Consider the following 26993-nt stretch of genomic DNA (forward strand, 5'->3'; position numbering starts at 1 on the left):
AATTTTTTGTAGACTCAACGCCGAAATCTTTTTCACGGGAGCAAGCAGGCAGTACTTAGAAAATAAGTCCATAACAACTAACAAGTGAGCGTTGCCGTGCTTGCTGCGTGGAAGAGATTGGATGTAGTCCATGCAAATGATTTGGAATGGTCTAGTTGCGATACGTCGTCTACCCATCTCCGGTGCAGTAAAGAGCGTAGAGTGCTTGTTCTCTTTGCACGATTCACACGTTGCAATATATTTTTTTTATCTCGGCTGCTATTGGTGGCCAATAGTATAACCGTTTGATTTTTTCCACACATTTCTCAAAACCAATATGGAGGTTCCCATCATGCTGTCACTAGAGTAAATTTCGTACCTTCAATGTACCTCCTAAACTTGTCTTTTTTTTACAATGGAGAAGACCTTTACGTCCTAGCCCAGTAAACGGGCTATTGGTAGGGTCCAAGCTACCGCACGGGGTGCACTGGGGGCGTGTCGGGCTCGAATGGTGACGCTGCCATTAATACCGACTAAACTCCATTGGGCTCCGCCATCGTTATTACTTCTGGGGGGATGGCTGTACTTAATGTACTCATTCACTCTCACTCACTCGTTCATACGTCCTGTATGAGGCTTACTTGGGTGTTCTCTCTATCGCACCTTCATTCACTCTCAAACACTCCACATGAGGCTGACTTTTGTGCTCACCTTTTTCGTTCCTTGCGAGACTGACTTGTGTGCTCACCTTACTCATTCCTTGCTACGCTTACTTTTGTGCTCGCCTCACCCATACCATGTGAGGCTGACATGGGTGCTCACCCTATCACCTGATTCACTCTCGATCGTGCCACTCTATTGTACCTCTGTCACTCCCCCTGGCATCCCATGTGGGACATTTTTCTTAGGCCCCACTTCTGACATACCATGCGAGGCTGACTTGTGTGCTCACCTTTTTCATTCCTTGCTAGGCTGACTTTTGTGCTAGCCTCTACCATACCATGTGAGGCTGACTTTTGCGCTCACCCTTAACATGCCGTGTGAGACTGTCTTGGATGCTCACCCTTTCACTCCTCTGCCACGCCATGAGGCATCGATAGTTAAGTCCCAACATACTACGCTACGACCCTTCCGTCTTGGCATGAGGCAGTCCACTTATACGCCTATACACTCACTCTTTTGTCTTGCTTCGGGGTAGCTGGGTTTACCCCTTACGCGGTTGCCAGTCGCTGCGCCAAACCTGCCTCAGCATGAACAGACCATTCACTCCCTTTTTTGCGCTTGGCCTTTTTCGCTCCAACTAACCAATCACTAGTTAGCCGTGCTCGTCGTCTGTTGCTCGGTGCGCCAGATTACCTGTAGCCTACAGGCAATCTGGGTGGTAGCAGCCGAGACTGCGTTGCACTTCTCCACCGATTGACACATCCGCTGAATAAGGGTATCAGGGGTTGTGTCCCAGCCACAGACGTCAAGCATTGCTCTTCTTTTGACGTCGAACCGATGACATACGAACAGTATGTGTTCGGCAGTTTCGTCTACACCTGGGCAGTCCGGGCAGGCTGGGACCTCCATGCCTGAACCTGTGGAGGTACTGTCGGAAACTTGTCTATACAGCGAAGAGAGGCCAAGCCTTCTTTCTCCGCTGCGTGGTAGTTAAGTTCCGCACCTTTAAGTTTCTCAGAATGATATGTTATGACCTTTTCTTCCCCGTTGTGCACCTGCGTGAGTATTCTAGCGATTGCGTTATCACTAGCATCTGTTTGAACCGTAAATGGAAGCATAAAATTGGGATTGGCCATAACCGGCGCTTAAATGAGCCTTTCCTTAATAATTTGGAATGAATTTTCTGCTGCTGTGTTCCACTGCACCCTCTTTGGCTTATTTTTATGTAACTCGGTGAGAGGTGCTGTGATTTCGCTGAAATTTGCGATAAAACGTCGGTAATAGTTTACCATACCGAGGAATCGAGGAAGTTGTCTTACCGATTTCGGAACCTGATATCCAATGATCACCTGGATGCGATCAGGATTAGGTCTTAATCCTTCTTGAGACAAAATGTACCCAAGAGACGGCAATTCCGGGCAGCAGAATTTCGACTTCCCTATTTTTTTTTGTAATTAATAAATGTATTTAGGCTCAAATGCGGTAGCTCGACGAGGCCGATTGTTTGTTTTTTTTTTACAATAAATAAAAAAACAGCTATGTTAAATTTTTGGTCTCGTTCAGGCGCAGCTTTCTGCTGCGTGTTGAGATCCTTTTTCTAGGGGGCGAAATATTGCCAGTATTGTCCACTGCAAGTTGAGGTTCATTTCGTTTGTCTTCTTTCGCGTTATCGTTCACGTCCATGTCCTCATCCGTACTACTTTCCTGCTGCTCGCAGTCGGATGTTCCAGTTTGTGTTTTACTCTTAAGGGTCGTTTTAGTATGTTCGTTATCGGCATTCGTTTCGTTGGTGTTGTTGCTGGTGCTTGATCCATAGATGTTGGTTTTGCAGCTGTTAGTGGTTTAGCGTAAGATGGTTGTGTGCTGATTTCAGTTGGATTTGAGTTTTCCTTAACATTTTCTACGCAAGGTTTTCCGAGATGCAGCTTCTTCGTGCAGAACTGGCACGTAGGAATTTGCCCTGGGTACGTGACTAGTGATGTCTGTTGAATGAGAGCATCGTCCCTTCCTAACACTGTGAAGCTTATGTAAGAGGGAATTGGCTTGGTCACACGCATTCTCACCACACGAACACCGTTAGGGATGCCCGGGAAAAAATTCCTCCATGTATCATGTGTAACGGAGTCTACTTCTCCGTATTTTTGCAAGCATTTTTTAATCGCGCCGTCAGGGGTACGCGTAGCCAAATCATGGACCCGAACTTCTACAGCGCCGTTCTCGATGTATACGGGAATTCTATATTTAACATTGCCGCATTCGGCGGTGTGCTGCATGTTGTTTCGCGAGGCGAATGACTCAGCTTGGTTAATGTTGTTGAACGAAATCAGCACGCAATGTTTGATATGATGCATTTGTAGGGTTTTCACTTCAGCCAGATTGAGTTCCATCTGCACTTTTAATAACTGTTCCACTTCCCGAATGGCTGGTCTTACGGGGCATTTTGAAAAATCAACAGCAACACAGTTCGGCCGCATCTGGATTGCTTTTTGCTGGGCACCATCACTCATCACTATATCGCACAATAGGTATAGGCTATTGCTATATGGACTGCTTGTGTGATAGGCACCGATTGATTTTTAGGTAGAATTGACTGTTTCACTTGCGCGGGACGATTTTTTGCTTCTGCTCAGGGCGAGATGTGAAGACAAACTGACTTCCCTATATTGATGCATAGATTAGCTTCACGTAAACGCTTCGCTAGTTCTATCAACTTTGCAATGTGTTCTTCGAATGTTTTACTCGCCACAACAATATCATCTAGATAAACGAATATTGCCGGCTCTAGCGCACCATACCCCAAAACTCGATCCATCAATTCGCTCAGTGTGGCGGGGCTGTTCACTAACCTGAACGGAAGTCTGGTGAATTGGAACAGTCCCCTACCTGGTATCGAAAATGCTGTGAATTTTCTTGATCTAACGTTCAATGGGATCTGCAAAAAGGCTTGTGACAGATGAATTGTCGAAAGATATTTTACTGGCCCAAGATGGCTAAGTATTCGATTTTGGTGCGGCAACGGATATGCGTCACTTCTGGTTCTTTCATTAAGCTTTCTAGCGTCTAAGCATAACCTAACTTCTTGACTATCCCGTTTTGCTACTGGCACAACTGGAAGTGCCCAGTCTGAATCGGACAGCTCTATTATTCTATGCCGTAACAAATTGTCTACCGATTGATGATTTTTTTTCTGAATTTCCGGACTCCATAGATAGCGATTTTTCTTAACTGGATCCGCATCCGTGAACTCCTCTCGCAACTCTATTTTATGCTCTATCATATGGCTCATTCCAAAATTTCCCGGCTCGGCTAAAAGAAACAATTTCTTCACCTCTTCTAATTGCTTGTTTTGCTCTTCCGTGAGCACATCTTCTTCCTCTTTCAAACCCTCATGAACTCCATCATCGAGAATCTCTACTGCTTGATCAGTTATTGTCGGACGGATACCGAACTTTCTCCAAAAATCATATCCTAACACGCATCTACGGTTGAGTTTCGGAGCAATCTAAATTGGTAAAATGTTCGTGGTTCCGTTGAACGTAATTGGAATATCCGCACAACCTAACACTTCTAAGTCGTCCCCAGCGGCAGTTTTTAAGTTCACTGACGCTGGTTCTAGTTTCAAATTTAACGATTTTATGATTTTTCTGGCCCCAATCCCTAGCACCGTTTGTGCTGATCCACTGTCTAACAACCCAATCAATTGAATCCCCATTAAATCTACCCTCGTAAAAGGCCTGGCATCTCCACTTAGCTTGACGAGCAACGATGCAATCTCCTCTCAATCTCGTGAGTAACCCAACTGCTGAAGAATCGTTGATGGGTTTTCCTGTACCGCAGTATGAGGTCTTCTGGAGCTATTATTCTGACTGCTCTGCCTCATTGAACAGTCCTTTTTAAGTTTTTTGATTGACAATATGGGTAATCTTTAGTAAAGAATCCTGGAAAACCACAAAATTCACAAAATGTGTGTCGTTCCTGAGGACACTCACGCCAGCTAGGTCCCTCTTCATGGCAATTGAAACAATTCCCTTTCTTTATTGGAATGTATGAATTTACAATCCTCTGGAGCGCATTTGTACCACTTGGTCCTGACTTGGCTTCCTCTGTGTTCCCTGACCTCTGGATATTCTCCTGCTTTGAGTTCGGCTTTTTGTAGAATGTTTGCCCTCCACCTACACCTTGCTTTCCGATCTGATCGTCAGACTGATTGTTTTTATTGCTGCTATAGAAATTTGACCAAAAGTTCCGTCTTTGAGAATCACCCCCTTTACGAACGATCTTTGCTGTTCACCGATTTCTTCGACCTGCGAATTTCCTCTCGGTCCGAATCTGTTATCTCTACGTTGATAAATCTGCCAATTTATTGAGTCGAATCATTTACCAAAGAAGAATTCCACGAAGAGCCGTCCAATTTTGTAAAAAATCGTGACCAGGATGTTCTTCGATTTTGATGAAACTTTTTACGTTGCGCCTATGTGGGAAATTAAGTATATTCAAGAGATAATCAAATCATTTTGTCTCAAGGGCAACTTTTTAAAAGGGCGTATGTGTTTTTGCGTGCACTACTTTCTAAAAAATATTGTTCAAGAACAATAATTTGTACAGCAAAACTTTTCGAGAATGCGTTGCAGGGCATTCATTAATCTTTTTAAAAAAAATATGCGCTGAAAAAAAATGCACCGATTTTCAAAAAAAAGTATAATTTGCATTAAAAATTGAAATTAAAAAAAAACCATTTTTTAAATTTTTTATTTTTTGCCAGCGAAAACCTAATAAAAAAGAAACATTTTAAGTCTAATTTCAGGTTGGAGAAGTTATCAATAAAAAAGTTTTTCTAACAATAACTTTGTACATGTTTTTCAATTCTGTACTATTTTACAGACTAAAATATATTTTTTTTTATCGATTGTGATTCTAAATGTCATTTCAAATGAAAATGCTGTTTACAGAAATCTTCGAAAATGTAGTCGTTTTCAAGATATTTTAAAGTTTGTTTCGACAAAAAATAATAATTCGTTAAATTACGCACTTTTCATAAGTTATTCGTGTTTCTCCATCAACAATCGTACGATTTTCATAATAGTCATAATACATTCTACAACTTTCCTCTTTACACCATGACGGTATAACGAACCATTAAAAAACTACAGGAAAATAATAAAAAAAAAATTTGACTACATAGAAATTGAATTCTCTAAAAATGTTGTTTTCAGCGCCAAGCTGATAATATTCGGATAATAGTTCAATTTGTACATTATTTAAGTCGCACATTTGAGAATTACTCTTTATTCTGGAGAAATCATAGGAGGACATAGATTTTACCTGCCAATGTTTTCCGAAGCAAAATAGTTGATACCTGTATGAACCATGTATTAAAACTTACCTATATTTTACATTGAAATAGGTTAACACATTAAAGAGACTTAGTCAGTACGGTGTTTTGGTGTCAACAAGAGCAAATTATTATGGATATCAATAAAGTAAGGTGTTGTAAGCCATTTCCTAGTGAACGGTGTTCATCGAAGCTTCGCAAAGTAACGCCAAAAATTATTGAAATTTTAAAATCCACAGAGTGTAAAATTCAATTGGATGAGTCTGTTTTTATATGTGATACTTGCAGGTTGCAGGCATGCAATTCTGACAATATAAAATATCTGCAGTTGCCGAGCATCTACACTACAGAACCACAATCATCACCTTCAGGATATGATCCAGTAGACATACCATCGGTTACATCAATCTTCTCAGCATCTACTCAGGAAAGCGATGTGCAGGATTATTCCAGAATACATAACATTGAAATATTCAATAAAGGAGTCCTGGGAATCATCGATTCACCAATAGCAATAAACAAGCATGGTATACGAAAACATTTATTCGGGTTTAATGTAGAAAATGATGAGCTGGAGTTATTAAAAACGAAAGCTGCTGACCTTGATGATATAATTTCTCAACTGAAAGAGAGCTTTGCAGATTCAGGATGTTCAAGAAACGATCAAGTGAGGTTATTGCCTATTTTACCAAAATCTTGGTCAAATCGAAAGATAATGGATGAATTTCATGCAAACAAACACATTGTATCGCAAGCTAGGCTGTTAGCAGAAGGAAAACATCACAACAACAAGAACAACAACAACGAAAAGATGATTCATACTTTGGATTCACAAACAAAAAACACGGTGTTGAAGTTCTTTGATAGCGACCAGATTAGCAGAGCCATGCCTGGGCTAAACGACTATGTTTCTGTGAAAAAGGATGGTAAGCGTCAACATGTATAAAAACGTCTGTTAATTTGTTCATTGAAAGAGGCTTTTAATAGGTTTAAGGAAATTAGTGAATTTACTATTGGATTTAGTTCATTTGCATCATTGAGACCGAAGAATTGCAAGCTATTAGGAAGTTCAGGTTCTCATAACATTTGTGTTTGTACGATTCACGAGAATATTATTTTAATGCTCCATAGTCTACAAAAATATTCTTTCGAAAAAGGTTACAAGTTGCATTTCGAAAAAAATGTTGTGTAGTGCATCGTCAAGATCAAAAGATTGTTATCTTCGTGAATGTGACCGCTGTCCAAATCTTTCAATGTTTGAACACAATTTTTCGGAAGAATTGGAGGAACGTTGTGTTGGAGAAATAACTTTCGAGCAATCGGTTGCTACTGATAGATGTAATCTAGAAACACTCGTCAAACCAGTTGATGAGTTTGTAACATATTTTGGTGAGAAGTTGGAAAAATTGATAACTCATGATTATATAAAAATCAACAGTCTATTTTTTTAAATGAATCAAAATCGTCTTTAAAAATAGGCGAAGTTTTAGTAATTTGTGATTTTTCTGAGAATCATTCATTTGTTTTGCAGGATGCTTCTCAGAGTAGTTATTGGAACAATGATCAAGCTACAATTCATCCGTTTGTTATTTATTATATGGACTCTGGAATAATAAAAAAAATAAGTTTTGTAATAATATCCGAAGTTCTAAAACATGATACAATCGCGGTGCAGGTATTCATTTCAAAGTTACTAACTTTTCTAAAACCAAAAATGCAATTAAAGAAGGCTATATTTATGTCTGATGGAGCTGCTTCTCAATACAAAAATAGAAATTTTTTGCTAGTCTTTGTAAATATAAAACTAATTATAACATTGATGCTGAGTGGCACTTTTTTGCAACTTCTCATGGAAAAGGACCCTGTGACGCAATTGGCGGGACATTGAAACGAATGGCAAGAAATGCGAGCTTAGCAATAGCACACGAACATCCAATCACAAGTGCAGAAGAGTTATATAAATGAGCTAACCAGCAAAGTAATGAACAAATACAAAAATTTCGTTTTGTTATGTATCACAAGAAGAATACGAACAGGGAGCAGCTGAATGGAGTAGCCGGTATCAGAAGGCAAAAATGATTCCAGGTACACAGAAATATCACTCTTTTGTTCCTATTTCAGAAAATAAAATTGCCGCGAAACTGTTTTCGAATGACGAAACACCAAGTATTTTTAGCATATATAAACGAACAAAGTGTTAAGGTGTATATAGAAGATAGGAATTGTATATAATAGGAAGAAATAAATTTTAGTATAAAAATGACCGACAGTGATTTTATAAATCGGACCTATAACTTGCAACATTATCCTCTTATCATCTTGGTGTCAAAAGGTAAGTTGTAAAAACTTATCATGACTATTATGAAAATCGTACGATTGTTGATGGAGAAACGCGAATAACTTATGAAAAGGGCGTGATTTAACGAATTATTAATTTTTGTCTAAACAAAATTTAAAATATCTTGAAAACGACTACATTTTCGAAGATTTTTGTAAAGAGCATTTAGACTAGACTAAACTCATTCACATTTTCTTTCGCGTGGAGCGTCTACAGCGATATGCTAGGGAAGAGGGTGATTTGCTAGTGCTTTAGTGGCAGGAGAGTGTATAAGGCTCTTGAATTTATTCTTCTCAATGACCTCCCCTTTACAGGAAGTGAGAGAAGCGGAATTGGCAGTTGTGGATGAAATAATAAGGTTACTTTGTGACGAGAGCGATGATAGATCAGGAAGAGAATCTGAAAGAGAGGGAGAAGAGCTGGATGATCGAGAGAGTGTGAGACAGATCGGTGAGCAGCTAGCGCTAACCAGTGAGAATAGTAAAGAGTTGGTATCGAGTGGGGTGGCACAGCACAATGTTGAACATGAAGGTGGTGCTGTTAGTGAGATGATAATTGGTGAAGAGAATAGCAAGAACAGAGTAGATCAGCTTGCGTCGGAAAACGACCAGTTGAAAGAGGCGGTTATGCAATTGCTTCGTCGAAATGAAATGCTAGAAAAAGCGAAGAGTTCACAAAAAGCCAGAGAAGAGAGAGAATTGGTTAAAATATCCAATAGCACACGATTGGTGGACAACGTTATATGTAGAGACAGTGAAACAGATTCGCAGCGTGAGTCGAACAATTTTGTAGACTGGATAAAGAAAAGGTGTAACTCGCTAGAAAGTATGGAAGGGAATATACAGGGATTGACGGTGAATGATAGGGAAGAGGAAAATAAAAAGGAACATTACTTCGAAATACGGCAAAACAGTAATCGGTTGCCAGTGTACAAATGGTCTATCAGGTACGATGGTATGGATAACGGGAGGAGATTGAATGAATTTTTAAAAGAGATATATTTTAATGCGAGGTCGGAAGGGTTTACCAACGAAGAACTTTTTATGTCGGCAAACCATTTGTTTACGCGAAAAGCAAGAAGTTGGTTCATGAAAGTTAATGGGAGTAATGAGATAGGAACTTGGGAGAACTTGGTAAATGAATTGAAAAGCGAATTCTTACCTGTGGACATTGATTTCCAATATGAACGTCTTGTAAACGCGCGAAGACAAGGGTCGAGGGAAAAATTCCAAGATTATTATCTCGATATGGTGCGAAATTTCTGTAGTATGTCAAAACCTTGGGATGAGGATAGGAAGCTTGACGTGTTGTTTAGGAACACCAGAGAAGATTGCAGGACGGCAATGCTCGCTGCCAATGTGACGACAGTCACTAAAATGAGAGAATTTGGAGGAATTCCACGGGGAAGTGGCCGACCATAAAAATCCACCATCTCCGATTTTAACAAAAATTTGCAGCTATGTTTGGTTTATGAGTCTCCATGACTTCAACAGGTTATTAGACCATTTTGACTCAAGAGCTTTTTTTTAAAAGGGCGTATGTGTTTTTGCATGCACAATGAACAAACAATAATAATAGGAAAACCATAATTTGTTACTATGTTTTAATTGCCGCAAGGTTCTACTGTATCGATTTTGTTGGCTATTTTCGGCAAATTTGAGACTAAGAGAAACGAAAGCAATGAAATTGAAAGACGGATAGGTATTCTAGAGCGAATCAGTTATAAACTTAGAACGAAAAACTAGAACTAGGCAGGCTCATATGGGCATGATCGAAAGGAAATGTGAAGAATTCTTTGCCTTCTGCAGAGTAGGAGTTGGGCGTTGCACCCAAGTCTACCGCATGGTCTATGGTAGAACATAACTCATCATCATGTTTTACCGCCGACGCCGGCAAAAAATTCTTCACAAATCCTCGCCTAGAACGACCATGCGATCATTCTTCTCCCTTTCTGCTAGCATCAAGCCGTGACGTATGCATTCAATCGACACCAAGCTATCGGTGTCGCACCGATCCTATTGTGATTGAACTACTTATTGATTTTTTTTTCGTTCCACACACACGGATGGCTGATAGCAATTAATGACACAGCTCAGCTAGCAGAAATCGAATTTTTATCTACTTTTTACCAACTAGTTTATATGTTACTATGTTTTAATTGCCGCAAGGTTCTACTGTATCGATTTTGTTGGCTATTTTCGGCAAATTTGAGACTAAGAGAAACGAAAGCAATGAAATTGAAAGAAGGATAGGTATTCTAGAGCGAATCAGTTATAAACTTAGAACGGAAAACTAGAACTAGGCAGGCTCATATGGGCATGATCGAAAGGAAATGTGAAGAATTCTTTGCCTTTTGCAGAGTAGGAGTTGGGAGTTTTACCCAAGTCTACCGCATGGTCTATGGTAGAACATAACTCATCATCATGTTTTACCGTCGACGCCGGCAAAAAATTCTTCACAAATCCTCGCCTAGAACGACCATGCGATCATTCTTCTCCCTTTCTGCTAGCATCAAGCCGTGACGTATACATTCAATCGACATCAAGCTATCGGTGTCGCACCGATCCTATTGTGATTGAACTACTTATTGATTTTTTTCGTTCCGCACACACGGATGGCTGATAGCAATTAATGACACAGCTCAGCTAGCAGAAATCGAATTTTAATCTATTTTTTTACCAACTAATTTGTATGTTACTATGTTTTAATTGCCACAAGGTTCTACTGTATCGATTTTGTTGGCTATTTTCGGCAAATTTGAGACTAAGAGAAACGAAAGCAATGAAATTGAAAGACGGATAGGTATTCTAGAGCGAATCAGTTATAAACTTACAACGGAAAACTAGAACTAGGCATGCTCATATGGGCATGATCGAAAGGAAATGTAAAGAATTCTTTGCCTTCTGCAGAGTAGGAGTTGGGCGTTGCACCCAAGTCTACCGCATGGTCTATGGAAGAACATAACTCATCATCATGTTTTACCGCCGACGCCGGCAAAAAATTCTTCACAAATCCTCGCCTAGAACGACCATGCGATCATTCTTCTCCCTTTCTGCTAGCATCAAGCCGTGACGTATGCATTCAATCGACATCAAGCTATCGGTGTCGCACCCATCCTATTGTGAGCATTTAGATTCGAAATGAAATTGGGAATCACATTCTATAAAAAAAAATATATTTTTGTCTGTAACATAGTATAGAATTGAAAAACATGTTTTTCAATTCTATACTATGTTACAGACAAAAATATATTTTTTTTTTATAGAATGTGATTCCCAATTTCATTTCGAATCTAAATGCTCACAATAGGATGGGTGCGACACCGATAGCTTGATGTCGATTGAATGCATACGTCACGGCTTGATGCTAGCAGAAAGGGAGAAGAATGATCGCATGGTCGTTCTAGGCGAGGATTTGTGAAGAATTTTTTGCCGGCGTCGGCGGTAAAACATGATGATGAGTTATGTTCTTCCATAGACCATGCGGTAGACTTGGGTGCAACGCCCAACTCCTACTCTGCAGAAGGCAAAGAATTCTTTACATTTCCTTTCGATCATGCCCATATGAGCATGCCTAGTTCTAGTTTTCCGTTGTAAGTTTATAACTGATTCGCTCTAGAATACCTATCCGTCTTTCAATTTCATTGCTTTCGTTTCTCTTAGTCTCAAATTTGCCGAAAATAGCCAACAAAATCGATACAGTAGAACCTTGTGGCAATTAAAACATAGTAACATACAAATTAGTTGGTAAAAAAATAGATAAAAATTCGATTTCTGCTAGCTGAGCTGTGTCATTAATTGCTATCAGCCATCCGTGTGTGCGGAACGAAAAAAATCAATAAGTAGTTCAATCACAATAGGATCGGTGCGACACCGATAGCTTGATGTCGATTGAATGCATACGTCACGGCTTGATGCTAGCAGAAAGGGAGAAGAATGATCGCATGGTCGTTCTAGGCGAGGATTTGTGAAGAATTTTTTGCCGGCGTCGACGGTAAAACATGATGATGAGTTATGTTCTACCATAGACCATGCGGTAGACTTGGGTAAAACGCCCAACTCCTACTCTGCAAAAGGCAAAGAATTCTTCACATTTCCTTTCGATCATGCCCATATGAGCCTGCCTAGTTCTAGTTTTCCGTTCTAAGTTTATAACTGATTCGCTCTAGAATACCTATCCTTCTTTCAATTTCATTGCTTTCGTTTCTCTTAGTCTCAAATTTGCCGAAAATAGCCAACAAAATCGATACAGTAGAACCTTGCGGCAATTAAAACATAGTAACATATAAACTAGTTGGTAAAAAGTAGATAAAAATTCGATTTCTGCTAGCTGAGCTGTGTCATTAATTGCTATCAGCCATCCGTGTGTGTGGAACGAAAAAAAAAAATCAATAAGTAGTTCAATCACAATAGGATCGGTGCGACACCGATAGCTTGGTGTCGATTGAATGCATACGTCACGGCTTGATGCTAGCAGAAAGGGAGAAGAATGATCGCATGGTCGTTCTAGGCGAGGATTTGTGAAGAATTTTTTGCCGGCGTCGGCGGTAAAACATGATGATGAGTTATGTTCTACCATAGACCATGCGGTAGACTTGGGTGCAACGCCCAACTCCTACTCTGCAGAAGGCAAAGAATTCTTCACATTTCCTTTCGATCATGCCCATATGAGCCTGCCTAGTTCTAGTTTTCCGTTCTAAGTTTATAACTGATTCGCTCTAGAATACCTATCCGTCTTTCAATTTCATTGCTTTCGTTTCTCTTAGTCTCAAATTTGCCGAAAATAGCCAACAAAATCGATACAGTAGAACCTTGCGGCAATTAAAACATAGTAACAAATTATGGTTTTCCTATTATTATTGTTTGTTCATTGTGCATGCAAAAACACATACGCCCTTTTAAAAAAAAGCTCTTGAGTCAAAATGGTCTAATAACCTGTTGAAGTCATGGAGACTCATAAACCAAACATAGCTGCAAATTTTTGTTAAAATCGGAGATGGTGGATTTTTATGGTCGGCCACTTCCCCGTGGAATTCCTCCAAATTCTCTCATTTTAGTGACTGTCGTCACATTGGCAGCGAGCATTGCCGTCCTGCAATCTTCTCTGGTGTTCCTAAACAACACGTCAAGCTTCCTATCCTCATCCCAAGGTTTTGACATACTACAGAAATTTCGCACCATATCGAGATAATAATCTTGGAATTTTTCCCTCGACCCTTGTCTTCGCGCGTTTACAAGACGTTCATATTGGAAATCAATGTCCACAGGTAAGAATTCGCTTTTCAATTCATTTACCAAGTTCTCCCAAGTTCCTATCTCATTACTCCCATTAACTTTCATGAACCAACTTCTTGCTTTTCGCGTAAACAAATGGTTTGCCGACATAAAAAGTTCTTCGTTGGTAAACCCTTCCGACCTCGCATTAAAATATATCTCTTTTAAAAATTCATTCAATCTCCTCCCGTTATCCATACCATCGTACCTGATAGACCATTTGTACACTGGCAACCGATTACTGTTTTGCCGTATTTCGAAGTAATGTTCCTTTTTATTTTCCTCTTCCCTATCATTCACCGTCAATCCCTGTATATTCCCTTCCATACTTTCTAGCGAGTTACACCTTTTCTTTATCCAGTCTACAAAATTGTTCGACTCACGCTGCGAATCTGTTTCACTGTCTCTACATATAACGTTGTCCACCAATCGTGTGCTATTGGATATTTTAACCAATTCTCTCTCTTCTCTGGCTTTTTGTGAACTCTTCGCTTTTTCTAGCATTTCATTTCGACGAAGCAATTGCATAACCGCCTCTTTCAACTGGTCGTTTTCCGACGCAAGCTGATCTACTCTGTTCTTGCTATTCTCTTCACCAATTATCATCTCACTAACAGCACCACCTTCATGTTCAACATTGTGCTGTGCCACCCCACTCGATACCAACTCTTTACTATTCTCACTGGTTAGCGCTAGCTGCTCACCGATCTGTCTCACACTCTCTCGATCATCCAGCTCTTCTCCCTCTCTTTCAGATTCTCTTCCTGATCTATCATCGCTCTCGTCACAAAGTAACCTTATTATTTCATCCACAACTGCCAATTCCGCTTCTCTCACTTCCTGTAAAGGGGAGGTCATTGAGAAGAATAAATTCAAGAGCCTTATACACTCTCCTGCCACTAAAGCACTAGCAAATCACCCTCTTCCCTAGCATATCGCTGTAGACGCTCCACGCGAAAGAAAATGTGAATGAGTTTAGTCTTGAACACTCGGTCTGGGACCTTTTTTGATTTCCTGCTCTCTGGACATGCTCTTATTTCCACTAACTTCTCATCACAACATTTAAATTCTCCTCTTAGCGAGGTCCAACATTTCCATATTCGGTTTTTCTTTCTCTGTTGTCAGGAATCCACGCAGCGTCCGTTCTTGTTTGCTACGGGACTCGCTCATCATATCTGCGCCACGAACTTGCAGTTCGTGATCAAGTTCACTATCGGACAGATGTGCTACGTCCATTTTATAGTATTGTGCAAACAGTTGTTGTTGTTCCATTTTATAATCAAGATATCAGAAATTAAATATATCAAAGAAATCAGCACTTCAAATCAATTAATGTCAAATTGGCGAAATAAATAAACTTTCTCTCGGTTTTTTACTTCTCCCTCCGACTTCCAATCACGCTTTTTGATAAAACACAACGCTTTCGTTTATGTAAAAAAATCCACTGTCTGTTCAAACTATCTTAGTTTCCAGTTATTTTGGACATCAGAACCCCTTTGGTACAAACTCAAATTTCACCTGCTGTGTTAAATACAATAATTTCGCCACATATATATATTTATTAGTCAGTGAAAGCCTGGATGTTTTCCCAGAGACGTACGTAGCAATCGACTCTAAGTCAAGCAATTTTACGAGCTGAACCCTTAAAAACGATGGTAAGTCAATTTTTGTTGGGCGCCAAAGTGTAAGTTACCGGTCGGCCCCAGCCACGAGCGCTACTGAAACTCCCTGAAACAATAACCTCAGGGTCGGCACGCTTATCCTTAATTTTTGCGGGTAGCAGGGAAATGCTTATTTCTGTCGATGCTAAAACACTCGACTTTCACTTTTTACAACTTTTATTCGCTTTCACTTTCCTTCCTCCCACTTTCTAATATCTATCTAACCTTTTCTCGACGGGCCCGTCGTATTCTGCAGTGCACCTTCCGCTTTCCACCTTCGGCTTCGCTGTCTGCTTCCGCTTTCGTTCGTCGTGTCGGTGGTTCCTCTAGTTTCCACACGATCCGCCTCGCTCGCAATGCGGTTCGAGGGTGGCCTTCCAAGCGTACGCCGATGTTCGATCCGGCCGTCGTACGCCAGCGATTTCCGGCAATAATGCGCGCGTCCAACAATGGCAATCCCGTGCGATGGATGGTTTTGTTGGGTTTTCTTTAACCAGAATAACGGGGTCTTGGGGGTTCGCAATGGTGCATAAGTTATCTGGCGAGGGCACATTTGGGTATAATGGGGGATGGAGAATGACCTTACCTGTTGTCCCCGGTATCAGCACACACTTTATAGGACACAATATATCGTTCAATTTTATTGGTTTATAATAATTTTGCGACTGATTGGTTTGAGTTTTTCCGGGTAAGTGATCGAATATATCACTTCGATCTTTCCAAGAGGTCATTCCCCTATCCCGTAGGTCATTGCCCTCGCCCAGTGCATACAACGAGTATTTCCATCGCTGGTTTATGACGTTAGTCATCCTATTCGCGCTTATCGCCACCCTCAATGGCCGCCCGCGATGTCGGTTTTCTTTGGCGCAAAGGTGAAAGCCTGTTGGATGGTTGGCTGCGTTCTTGTGGTAAGAACCCCTTTGGTACAAAATCAAATTTCACCTGCTGTGTAAAATACAATAATTTCGCCACATATATATGTTTATTAGTCAGTGAAAGCCTGGATGTTTTCCCAGAGACGTACGTAGCAATCGACTGTAAGTCAATCAATTTTACGAGCTGAACCCTTAAAAACGATGGTAAGTCAATTTTTGTTGGTCGCCAAAGTGTAAGTTACCGGTCATCCCCAGCCACGAACGCTACTGAGACTCCCTGAAACAATAACCTCAGTGTCGGCACGCTTATCCTTAATTTTTGCGGGTAGCATACAACGAGTATTTCCATCGCTGGAAACAAACACCAAACACGAAACAAACATTTGCCCACTCAACATTTTACAAATTATAAGTATAAAATATAAAAACGAAATAAAATACTCGTAATTCCTAGTAACCTTCTTGGAGGAAGCTACCGACGCTTACAAATTGCTTTGTACTACTAATTGTGGATATATGAAATTGAAATTGGTTGGTCCCTTGTCGAAACAAAAAAGCATCTGAATCTAAATTCTCATGCTAAATTCATTTTGACAATAAGACTGACAATAGTTTGAGATATGAACAGATTCATTTGTACTGATAACATCCCCTTTGACAATTTTTTGACATCTGTCAACCCAACCAGCTAATCACGACTGTATACAACTCTTAAAACAAAAACCGTACCATAACATAAATCGATCTCAGCAAATACCTTCATATTTTTGAATACATGTATTGAATTTATGATTTTGTTTTCCATTTTTTGTTGTTCGTTGCATTCAACTAATGCATAGAAATTGTTAGGTCATCGTTTTGAATATAAAGATATTCACTAAATGACTCCCATTAGCGCTTGTACATATTGAAAATTATTTTAAAGTTTCAGCATTTTTAGTTATATCGCTTTGAAGTTGGAAAGAGTTGCAAGTAACCCCGTTTGACGGTACCCTATATCTGTAACCATGCCAGTCTACATAGATTAACAAAATAAATCGTATTTGAAAAAAAAAAATGAAGCGTGGAAATACCAGTGAGCACGGGGTCAGTTGGTGGTTGGGATTGTTACATATTCATATGGATGATTCTTTTCGTTGAAAGAATACGCTCCGTTCATTCGGTTTGGAATTGTTTATGGATTCGTTCCTGTTTCACTTTATACGATAATGTGATATCGCTTGATAATGTGATTTTAACTTAGTTTAGGGTTCCAAACCATCAACCGCACCTGAAGTATTCCATGTACTGTTGGTGTGTTCCAATCATCATCATCATCCTGTGTGAGTGTTTATTTGAGATGTATAGTATTCTGGTTGCAGTTGAAAATCGAAATAGTGAACTTGCGCCTTTCGATTTCGCTGCTATTTTCAGCGTGAGGTACTAAAGCGCAACTGGTGTAGATGATGCGCAAGTTGATTCTCTAACATGTACATAAAATGCGCTTTAGTTGCCCACTCTGCAAATAGGAAAAAAACGAAAGGCACAAGTCAATTCTTCGATTTTCAACTGCAAACAGATTATGTGAATTAGCATTTTTCTCGTTATCTAAAAAACTGTTATAATCTGGAATTCTGCAGGTAAAGCTCGCATAATATCAAACTTATTGTTGCTTACGAAAATATATGACTACATCTATAGTTTTTCATCAATTATCACACTTGCTGCAAATTCTGCATCCATGAGCTTTGCTGACAATGTGTCACTCCTATCATTAAATCGATGAATAATACCACGAAATAGTGTTTTGAAGAGTGGTTGATCCATGTTTCTTGCTAAGTGATATAGAAAAAGCCAATCAGAAAACGAAAAACTTTTCGTAATCACTTGCATATCATTAGTTATTAGGATTCCAGGATAAGCAAATGAAAAAACAAATTCATTGAACCTCATGGACCTGAAAAGAGATGAAGGCAAACAAAATATTAAATTGACGAAAATTCAAAATCAAAGTAAGTGAGATGCTACGAGCTTTAGTATATTAACACTTGGAATATCAAGAGGGTAACTAGTTACGCGGACCACCAAAGAGGTCAAAAAAAGTGGGACCATTTACTGAACCGTTATGTGTCCGACGCGGTATCCGGGTACTTTTTCAGGTTTCAATGAATGAAATTCCTATGTTTTTTCCATCGCTGGAAAGTGAAACTTTGTGACATCTTAGAACTTCACTAAATTAAAAAAAAAATCGGGAGCCCCTCCTTACTATGCCAGCAATATTATTAACCCAAAAGCTTGATGTTAATAATATTGTTGACATAGTAAGGGGGAGTGAGGAGGGGCCTCTGAATTTTTTTACTACGTAACGAGGGTACCCGGGTACCCACAAAACTAAAATGCCAATAGCTAAGACAACTCCCAACCGATTTCGATACGTTTGGGTGTTTTTGATTCAGAAACTCTTCCATTTTTAGACTTGGTTAAAATAAATCGGGTTACTTCCCGGAGCAGGTTCCCGTGGGGCCGTGAGTGACCATTCCGAGGTCAAATTGCCATACGGTCCCGTAACAATAAATAACTTTCGAGACAATGTAAGAAGTAGAGATGCACCGAATAGTACTATTCGGCTTTCAGCCGAATACCGTATATTTAATGTTTTATTATTTGGCGTACCGTGTATTCGGCTTAAGTTAAAATCGGCTGGTATTCGGCCCGAATATTCGGTCGACCGAATATTCGGTGCATCTCTAGTATTTTGTATATACCTATGTATTATCTTTTATTTTGTTTCGTTTAAATATTTCATGAATATTAGACCATTACTTATCATATTCGGCCGAAAGTCGGTTTTTATTATTCGGCGTACCGTATATTCGGCTTAAATCAAAATCGGCTGGTATTCGGCCCGAATATTCGGTCGACCGAATATTCGGTGCATCTCTAGTAAGGAGTTTTGATACTCATATTGCTAGGATTGCTAGGACATTATTAAATTTCACAAATCATGCCCTAGTACTGGAACATTATTCCGGAAAATCCGGATTACCAAGAACCAGATCCATTCATCCGGCTCAATTTCACAGAATCAATGAACGAGTTCCTGAATCCAAAACATTTAAAAGTGTCCAAATCGGTTTAAAAAGCCATAGTTATGACCATTTCAATTTGTGAGTACCCGGGTATCCTCGTCGGCCTGTTGAAGGTATTTTTTTTGTTGTGCGTACATAACTGTTAAACCAATCATATATCAGCGGTTACCTGGCCGTTTCTAAAAATTTCTTCGCCATTGAAAAGGTATTTCTTTTTTGAATGGTTAAAAAAGGGATATTAGAGTTGTCTACCATCACAGTCGTGGTTCGCTGGTTGGACATTCTTTAACTAGACCGCTTTTTAGTTCCAGGGCCGTTTTAAGACCTTTCTGCGCATTAGGGACCATTCATAAATTACGTAACGCAAAAATTGCCCAAAATTGACTCCCCCCTCCCCCCATGTAACAAATTGTCACAAATTTCTTCATCCCCCCCTCCCCTGTTACGTAACAAATTCCTAGAAAATTTTTTTTTTCTTCGGCGAAAACATGTTACGTAACGATCTAGCTAACTCCCCCTCCCCCCTATGTCACAACATGTCACAACTTGTTGTACCCCCTCCCCCCCCCCTAAAAGCGTTACGTAATTTATGAATGGTCCCTTATTGGTAATACCACTTGGAAGGCTTAGGGTGGCCATGTTTGAGCGCCTTTTACTCTGAAGCTGATTAATCCGATTCCATATCTGTGTTGAGGGGCTCTCGGGGTTGATGCTCTGTACTAGATCTTCCCAGCTTTTCTGTTTGACTTCCGAGATGATTTTGCGGCAGGCAGATCGAGCTTCGTGGAAAGACTGGAGAGCTGCTACTTTGTTGGGGTCACCGTCCTTAATGCGACGGAGAGCACGCAGTTTATTTCTTCGAATTTTGACTGCTTGTTCTACCTCTGCGTTCCACGAGATCATTGCCTTGGGTCCTGGTTTACCACTGGTTCGAGGGATACTAGCTTGGGCGGCGGCTATCACTTTTCTGGTGAAGTTTTCGACTGTCATTATCTGGCCGGGACGAATGGAGCTGCTGATTAGTTTTTCGTACAAATCCCAGTTTGCTCTTTCGTAGATCCATCTTCGTCGTCGCATTGGTTCATCTGATGTTCCGGGTGTATCAATTTTAATGGGGAAGTGGTCACTGTCTGCGCCATCTGAAGTGTTTTCCAGATGAAATTGCCTGACATGGATGTTGAACAGATTGATACATCTAACGCGTGCGTGCTGCCGGTGGATGGATCGACTCGGGTGTGAGATCCGTCATTTAATACTACCATGCTTTTATTAACTACTGTTTCCAGAATCGAATTGCCTCTTTTCTGTGCATCAGTTTTTGTTTTTGTCAATCGACTACCCCAAGCGGAGTGGTGGGCGTTCAGATCACCCAAGAGGATAAGTGGTTTCGGGAGTTCTTCCAATAGGTGTTTTAAGTTATCAGCAGCATTTTTGTCTCTTGGTGGCAGATATACTGAGGCCACAGTCAGTTTCGACGGCGTGTGAAGCTGTATTGCCACTGCCTGTATGTTGGTGTTTATTTGTATTCGTACGAACGCAGTGCCATCCTTAACCGCGAATCCTACCCCTTGTCTGCCGTGAGTGGAGCAAGGTCCTAATAGAAGGTGATAGGATCTTCCGATGTAGTTAACTGTGGTACTGTGTTCTTCTGCGTTAGTTTCTTGTAGGCAGACTACTGTTGGCTGATTCCATTGGATGGCAAATGTGTTCGATGGTGTTGTATCACTAGATTCTGAGTCGGATCTATTTGTCTCTGGAATGTTTTGCGCTTCTGGTTCGCGGTGCGGTTCATTGTGTCTGTTGTTATACGATTACTTGTTCAGCCATTTGTGCTTTTGATGAGAGGTCTCCAAAGTTTCAGGTTGCTGTATGGAGTTGTGCTCCCAGTTGCGATTTTAAATTTGTCGGTGGCGCTCAGATGGGGTGTGCAGATTGCAGGTATTTGTAGAAGATACTCTATCATAGCTGCTTGATTTCCCTTGAAATGTGGTTACGCTTCTGTGTAGTGTTCAGAGTAAAATTTGAGTTTGCCTTAGGTCCAAAAAAATCCATAGAGGAATAGGCGCTAAGTCCCTTGTGCGTCTCTCTTCCGGTGATTCCTGGGCGTCGTGGGTTGTCCGTCAGTTCCGGTGAGAGTGTAGCGTCCGCAATGACGGGGCCGCGGCTACCCAGGAACCAGAGTGGGTATGTTGAATTTTTGTTTGCCTTAGGTCCAAAAAAATCCATAGAGAAATAGGCGCTAAGTCCCTTGTGCGTCTCTCTTCTGGTGATTCCTGGGCGCCGTGGGTTGTCTGTCAGTTCCGGTGAGAGTGTAGCGTCCGCACTGACGGGGCCGCGGCTACCCAGGAACCTGAGCGGGTATGTTGAAATATTGTCACCTGGCAAAGCCGATGGGTTCATCGTTTGGGGTTTTGTGTCTCAAGGGATTCCATGAGAAACCGGCCGACCGCAAAATATGACCATCGTCGATTCGAACGAAACTTTGCAGGTGTGTTGGGTTTATGAATCTCCATGATATTCTCTGAGGGTTTAAGACATTCCACCCTCTTAGCATAGGCCTGCTGTTCCTGTCTTGCGACACGAACAGCTTTCCGGAGCTCCAGGAGGCTCAACTTCAACTCCTTGGCTATATTCTGCTTTGCGCTAGCGAAGTCGATTATAGAATCGAGTTGCTTCGCTACTTTGCGCATCGCAGATATTGGCCCCTCCGATGCATTGGTAGGGCTATTTCCTACCGCTGCTGGGGGGTCACTGGTGCTTTCGGATGCAGCACTCATCGCTCCACTACTCTTCCCACGGGGGGAGACCTCGCCAAACCACCTCTAGCGAAGGGGTTTGGCACCTCCGACTGTTTGTTATTTTTATTTTTGTTCTCCATGTAAGTACCCACGAGTCGCGCGAGAATAAATGTCCGCCACGCCAGAGCTCCGCATTAACGTGGTAAGGGACGCTTCCTGTGGGGGTTGCCCAGGTACCCCACAGGCTCCGTTAACGATCGAGCATCTTTTTCACCCCCTCGATCACTCATCCCTCGGCACGGGTCGCTTCACGCCTTGGAATTGGGGTTATGCCCTACCTTGCTTTACGTGGTGATCTCGGCCCAGATCATCACAACCATCCTCCTTTACCAGGGCTTTGGACCTGTAGCTCTGGTTCTCAATAGTTCCATGTACGTATGTTATTACAGACATGCTACTATTGAGATCCGTCATTCGCTAGCGGTTTCTCGGAGATGGCTGAACCGATTTTTACAAACTAAGATTCAAATGAAAGGTATAATATTCCCATTGGTTGCTATTGAATTTCATTTTCAACCGACATCTTGTTCCGGATTACGAGTTGAAGAGTATTTTTTTTTCCATACGTTTATTTGACACGGCATTTGCAAAAGCTTTTTACGCCAGTTTCTTTTTTTTACATAGCACGTTACAAAAATCCTTAAGACTAATTTTAACTATACTAGTACTTTGTCTAAAACTAACACTGAAATCACTTTATTGTTTGCTTTTTTCCTTACATTGTTGTATTTCATAATGATCTAGTATTTTCGGGTGTATTTATTTACTTTTTTTTCTGTTATTGTCTAAATTTAAAAACTAAATATTCTAGGACACTTTAATTGGTGAATGATTAGCCTTGGATGAGAGTATGAGGAGATGAATTTAATTAAATTTTGACAGACGCTGTTTTTAGAAAATGATAGATAAGTTCCATGTATAGAGGATCGCGATACGCCAGGATGTCTCTAACAGGAACATGGATTGGTCTTCCTCGGACTTGTAAAGAATCTACTAATTGTGATCTGGCTTCACGATATTCAGTGCAGGACCAAACAACATGCTCAATGTCATGGTAACCTTCTCCACAAGCACAATGATTACCCTCAGCGAGCCCAATACGACGGAGATGCGCATCTAAAGTATAATGATTGGACATGAGCCTAGACATCACACGGATGAAGTCTCGACTTACATCCAATCCTTTGAACCATGCCTTCGTTGATACTTTAGGGATAATTGAGTGTAGCCATCGTCCCATATCTCCATTGTCCCAAGATGTTTGCCAACTAGCAAGTGTCCTCTGTCGAGAAGCGCTATAAAATTCATTGTAAGCGATGGGTCTTTCATATATTTCACCATCTAGTGCACCAATCTTGGCTAAATTATCAGCTTTCTCATTTCCCGCAATAGAGCAATGGGCGGGGAGCCACACTAGGGTAAATTTATAACATTTTCTTGTCAGGTTACTCAGAGATTCTCGTATCTTCCCCAAAAAGAATGGATCGTGATTATCAATCCTCTTTGAGCGTAGAGCTGCAATTGTGCTGAGACTATCAGTGAGGATAAAGTAATGGTTCGGGGGTAAAGTATTAATTATTTGAAAACTATAGTGAACTGCTGCTAGTTCCGCTATATAAACAGAGGCGGGTTCTGCAAGTTTGAGAGAAATTGAAAAATTATTGTTGAAAATACCGAAACCAGTGGCCTCACTGATTCGTGACCCATCAGTGTAAAACATTTTAAGGCAGTCTATGTGTTGATATTTACTTGTGAATATCTTAGGGATCTCCCGCGAGCGTAGATGATCCGGAATTCCACGAATCTCTGCTTGCATGGACGTGTCAAAGAATAAAGTGGAATCAGGAATATCTAGTATATTGACGTATGTGGGAACATACCTAGCAGGCGTTATTTCTTGTGACATGTGATTGAAATACACTGTCATGAATCTGGTTTGGGGTTGAAGCTCGACAAGTCTTTCAAAATTTTCAATTACCAGTGGGTTCATAACCTCACATCGAATAAGTAAACGAGAAGAGAGATCCCAGAATCGGTCTTTTAAAGGAAGAACTCCCGCTAGTACTTCAAGACTCATTGTATGGGTCGAATGCATGCAACCTAAGGCAATTCGTAAACAGCGATACTGTATCCGTTCCAGTTTAATAATGTGAGTGTTCGCTGCTGAACGGAAACAGATGCACCCATATTCCATTACTGAAAGTATTGTTGTTTGATACAATCTTATCATGTCACTTGGATGAGAACCCCACCATGATCCAGTTATTGTTCGCAGAAAATTTATCCTTTGTTGGCATTTCGTTATTAGATACCTAATGTGGCCTCCCCATGTGCCTTTAGAATCGAACCAAATTCCAAGGTATTTAAAAGTCAGGACTTGGGCTATCGTTCTACCAACCAACTGAAGCTGAAGCTGAGCTGGATCACGCTTCCTTGAGAAAACGACCAACTCTGTTTTCTCCGTAGAGAAATCGATGCCCAGCTTTAAAGCCCAAATTGATAAATTATCCAAGCTATCTTGCAATGGTTGTTGTAAATTTATAGCTTTTGGTCCTGTGGCAGAAACCACCCCATCATCTGCAAGTTGTCTTAAAGTGCATGGGCTGACAATACAATTATCAATGTCATTCACGTAAAAATCATAGAGAAGGGGGCTTAGACAAGAGCCTTGTGGGAGGCCCATGTAACTTATTCTGAATGTCGCCAAATCGCCATATGAAAAATGCATGTGCTTTTCTGACAATAAATTGTATAAATAATTATTTAATATCGGTGAAAGACCACATTGATGTAGCTTCTCCGAGAGAACATCAATGGAGACTGAGTCGAATGCTCCTTTTATGTCTAAGAACACAGACGCCATTTGTTCTTTTTTTGCGTAAGCGAGTTGGATTTCTGACGAAAGTAGCGCCAGACAATCATTCGTTCCCTTTCCCCTCCGAAAACCAAACTGGGTATCTGATAGCAAGCCGTTCGCCTCAACCCAATTGTCGAGACGTCGTAGGATAATTTTTTCCAACAATTTCCTGATGCAGGATAGCATTGCAATCGGTCGATACGAGTTATGGTCGGAGGCTGGCTTTCCCGGTTTTGGAATAGCGATAACTCTCACTTGTCTCCAGTCGTGCGGGACAATGTTCTGCTCAAGAAGCTTATTGAATAAATTCAACAAGCGTCTTTTTGCTAGGTCAGGCAGATTCTTCACCAAGTTGAATTTAATTCTGTCTAGTCCCGGAGCATTATTGTTGCATGAGAGGAGTGCAATTGAGAATTCCATCATTGTCAAAGGCGAATCTATGAAATCGTTACTTGTGGGAGCATTGCGAGTGATTTTCTGCGCAGGAGCAGAATCGGGACAAATTTTCTTGGCAAAATCTTCGCTTTCATTAGTCACGTTTCGATTCCTCATTCTTCTGGCTGTGTTCCAAAGAGTACTCATTGATGTTTCTCTTGACAAGCCATTAACGAAGTGTCTCCAATAACTAGATTTTTTGGCACGACGTATACTGTCAAATTTGTTTTGCAAAATGAAATAATTTTCAAAGTTCTCACGTATACCCCCTTTCTGTTTCATAATTTCTTTGTAGGCAACTTGTTTAGCTTCATATGCATCAGAGCACTCTTTGTCCCACCAAGGATTAGGGGGCCGTCTATTTATTGTCATTCCAGGATTGCATTTCGTTTGGGCTTGTTCTGCTGCTTCAATAATTAAACCCGCTAAGAATTCATATTCTTCGGTAGGGGGTAGCTCTTCTGTCGAAGCAAGAGAAGTGGAAATTAATGTTTCGTATGTTTTCCAATCAATATTTCGTGTTAAGTCATAAGGAACATTGATTGAATTCGTAAGGCCTAATTCACTGTTAATTGAAACAACGATTGGCAAATGATCGCTACCGTGAGGATCAGGTACAACCTTCCACGTGCAATCTAACCGAAGTGATGTCGAGCACAGAGATAGATCTAATGCACTTGGACGTGCAGGAGGTCTGGGGATGCGTGTTGTTTCGCCAGTATTTAAAACTGTCATATTAAATTCGTCACATACATTGTATATCAAAGAGGATCGATTATCATTGTAGAGGGAACCCCACAATACTCCGTGCGAGTTGAAGTCTCCCAGTATCAGACGCGGAGCAGCCATGGATTCCACTACCTCAAAAATTTGACGTTGTCCAATTTGAACTTTGGGAGGTATATATATAGAAGCGATAGACATGTCTTTGCCTTTAATGTTCGTTTGGACTGCTACAGCCTCAATGCCCGCAAACAAGGGGATGTTAATTCTATAGAAAGAATAGCACTTTTTAATTCCTAGAAGCACTCCTCCATACGGGGTGTCTCGGTCTAGGCGAATAATGTTGAATTCATTTAAGTTGAAATTAATGTTTGAGGTAAGCCATGTTTCACATAGAGCAAAAGCATCGCATTTTAAATTATGCAGTAAAATTTTTAAGGAATCAATTTTAGGTATGATACTTCTGCAATTCCACTGTAAAACAGTGATGGAATCTTTCATTGGAGGAGGTGAATTACCCATTGAAAGATACAATCGCTGCAAGGATGGGCCATTGAGCAATCAGCTGCTCTAAAAATGTTCTAATTGTTGGGAGGAAAGCTGAAAGTATACTCTTTAGTGGTTCAGAAATATTGAATGCTTTAAAAATCCAATCAACAATTTCAGAAAATTTCAATAATCCTACCCCCGGCTGAGGCTCAGAGGAAGTCGAAATTTTATTATTTCCAGTAATGGTGTTCTGTTTGGATTGTACGTTCCCAAAACCGGGCGGAATTGATTTCGGTTTTGAATCGGAATTTTTCGGTTTTGGGCGCAGTTTATCTATTGGTGGAGAAATTTTAAGGCCCTTTCTTGGCAGCTTGGGAAAAGAAGACTGTTTTCTTTTTCTGGAATTTCCGGGTAAAACAAATGATGTACCTTCGCACGCTCCGTCAGAGTCAGACTGTTCCGAAAATAGAGATGTGTAAGTGTTTTCTAAGAAGATGGGTTT

General features: G+C 40.7%; 1 protein-coding gene across 4 annotated transcripts in view; it reads right to left on the reverse strand.

Annotated features, from left to right (window-relative positions):
• The window catches only part of LOC131683204 (innexin inx7), a 543289-nt gene that overhangs the window by 147657 nt on the left and 368639 nt on the right, over positions 1 to 26993 (reverse strand). The window contains exon 4 of one of the 4 annotated variants that reach the window (XM_058965041.1): positions 17312 to 18057. The exons of 1 other annotated variant lie outside the window; for it this stretch is intronic. In XM_058965041.1, coding sequence (XP_058821024.1) covers positions 17796 to 18057 — 262 coding nt within the window. In that variant the 3' untranslated portion in view covers positions 17312 to 17795. Of the gene's footprint in view, positions 1 to 17311; positions 18058 to 26993 lie in introns of those variants that run through there. 2 more of the 4 variants (XM_058965044.1, XM_058965042.1) reach the window with 2 other exon arrangements.

The sequence above is a fragment of the Topomyia yanbarensis genome, chromosome 2 (genome assembly GCF_030247195.1).
Source record: "Topomyia yanbarensis strain Yona2022 chromosome 2, ASM3024719v1, whole genome shotgun sequence".
In the NCBI taxonomy this organism is placed as follows: Eukaryota; Metazoa; Arthropoda; class Insecta; order Diptera; family Culicidae; genus Topomyia; species Topomyia yanbarensis.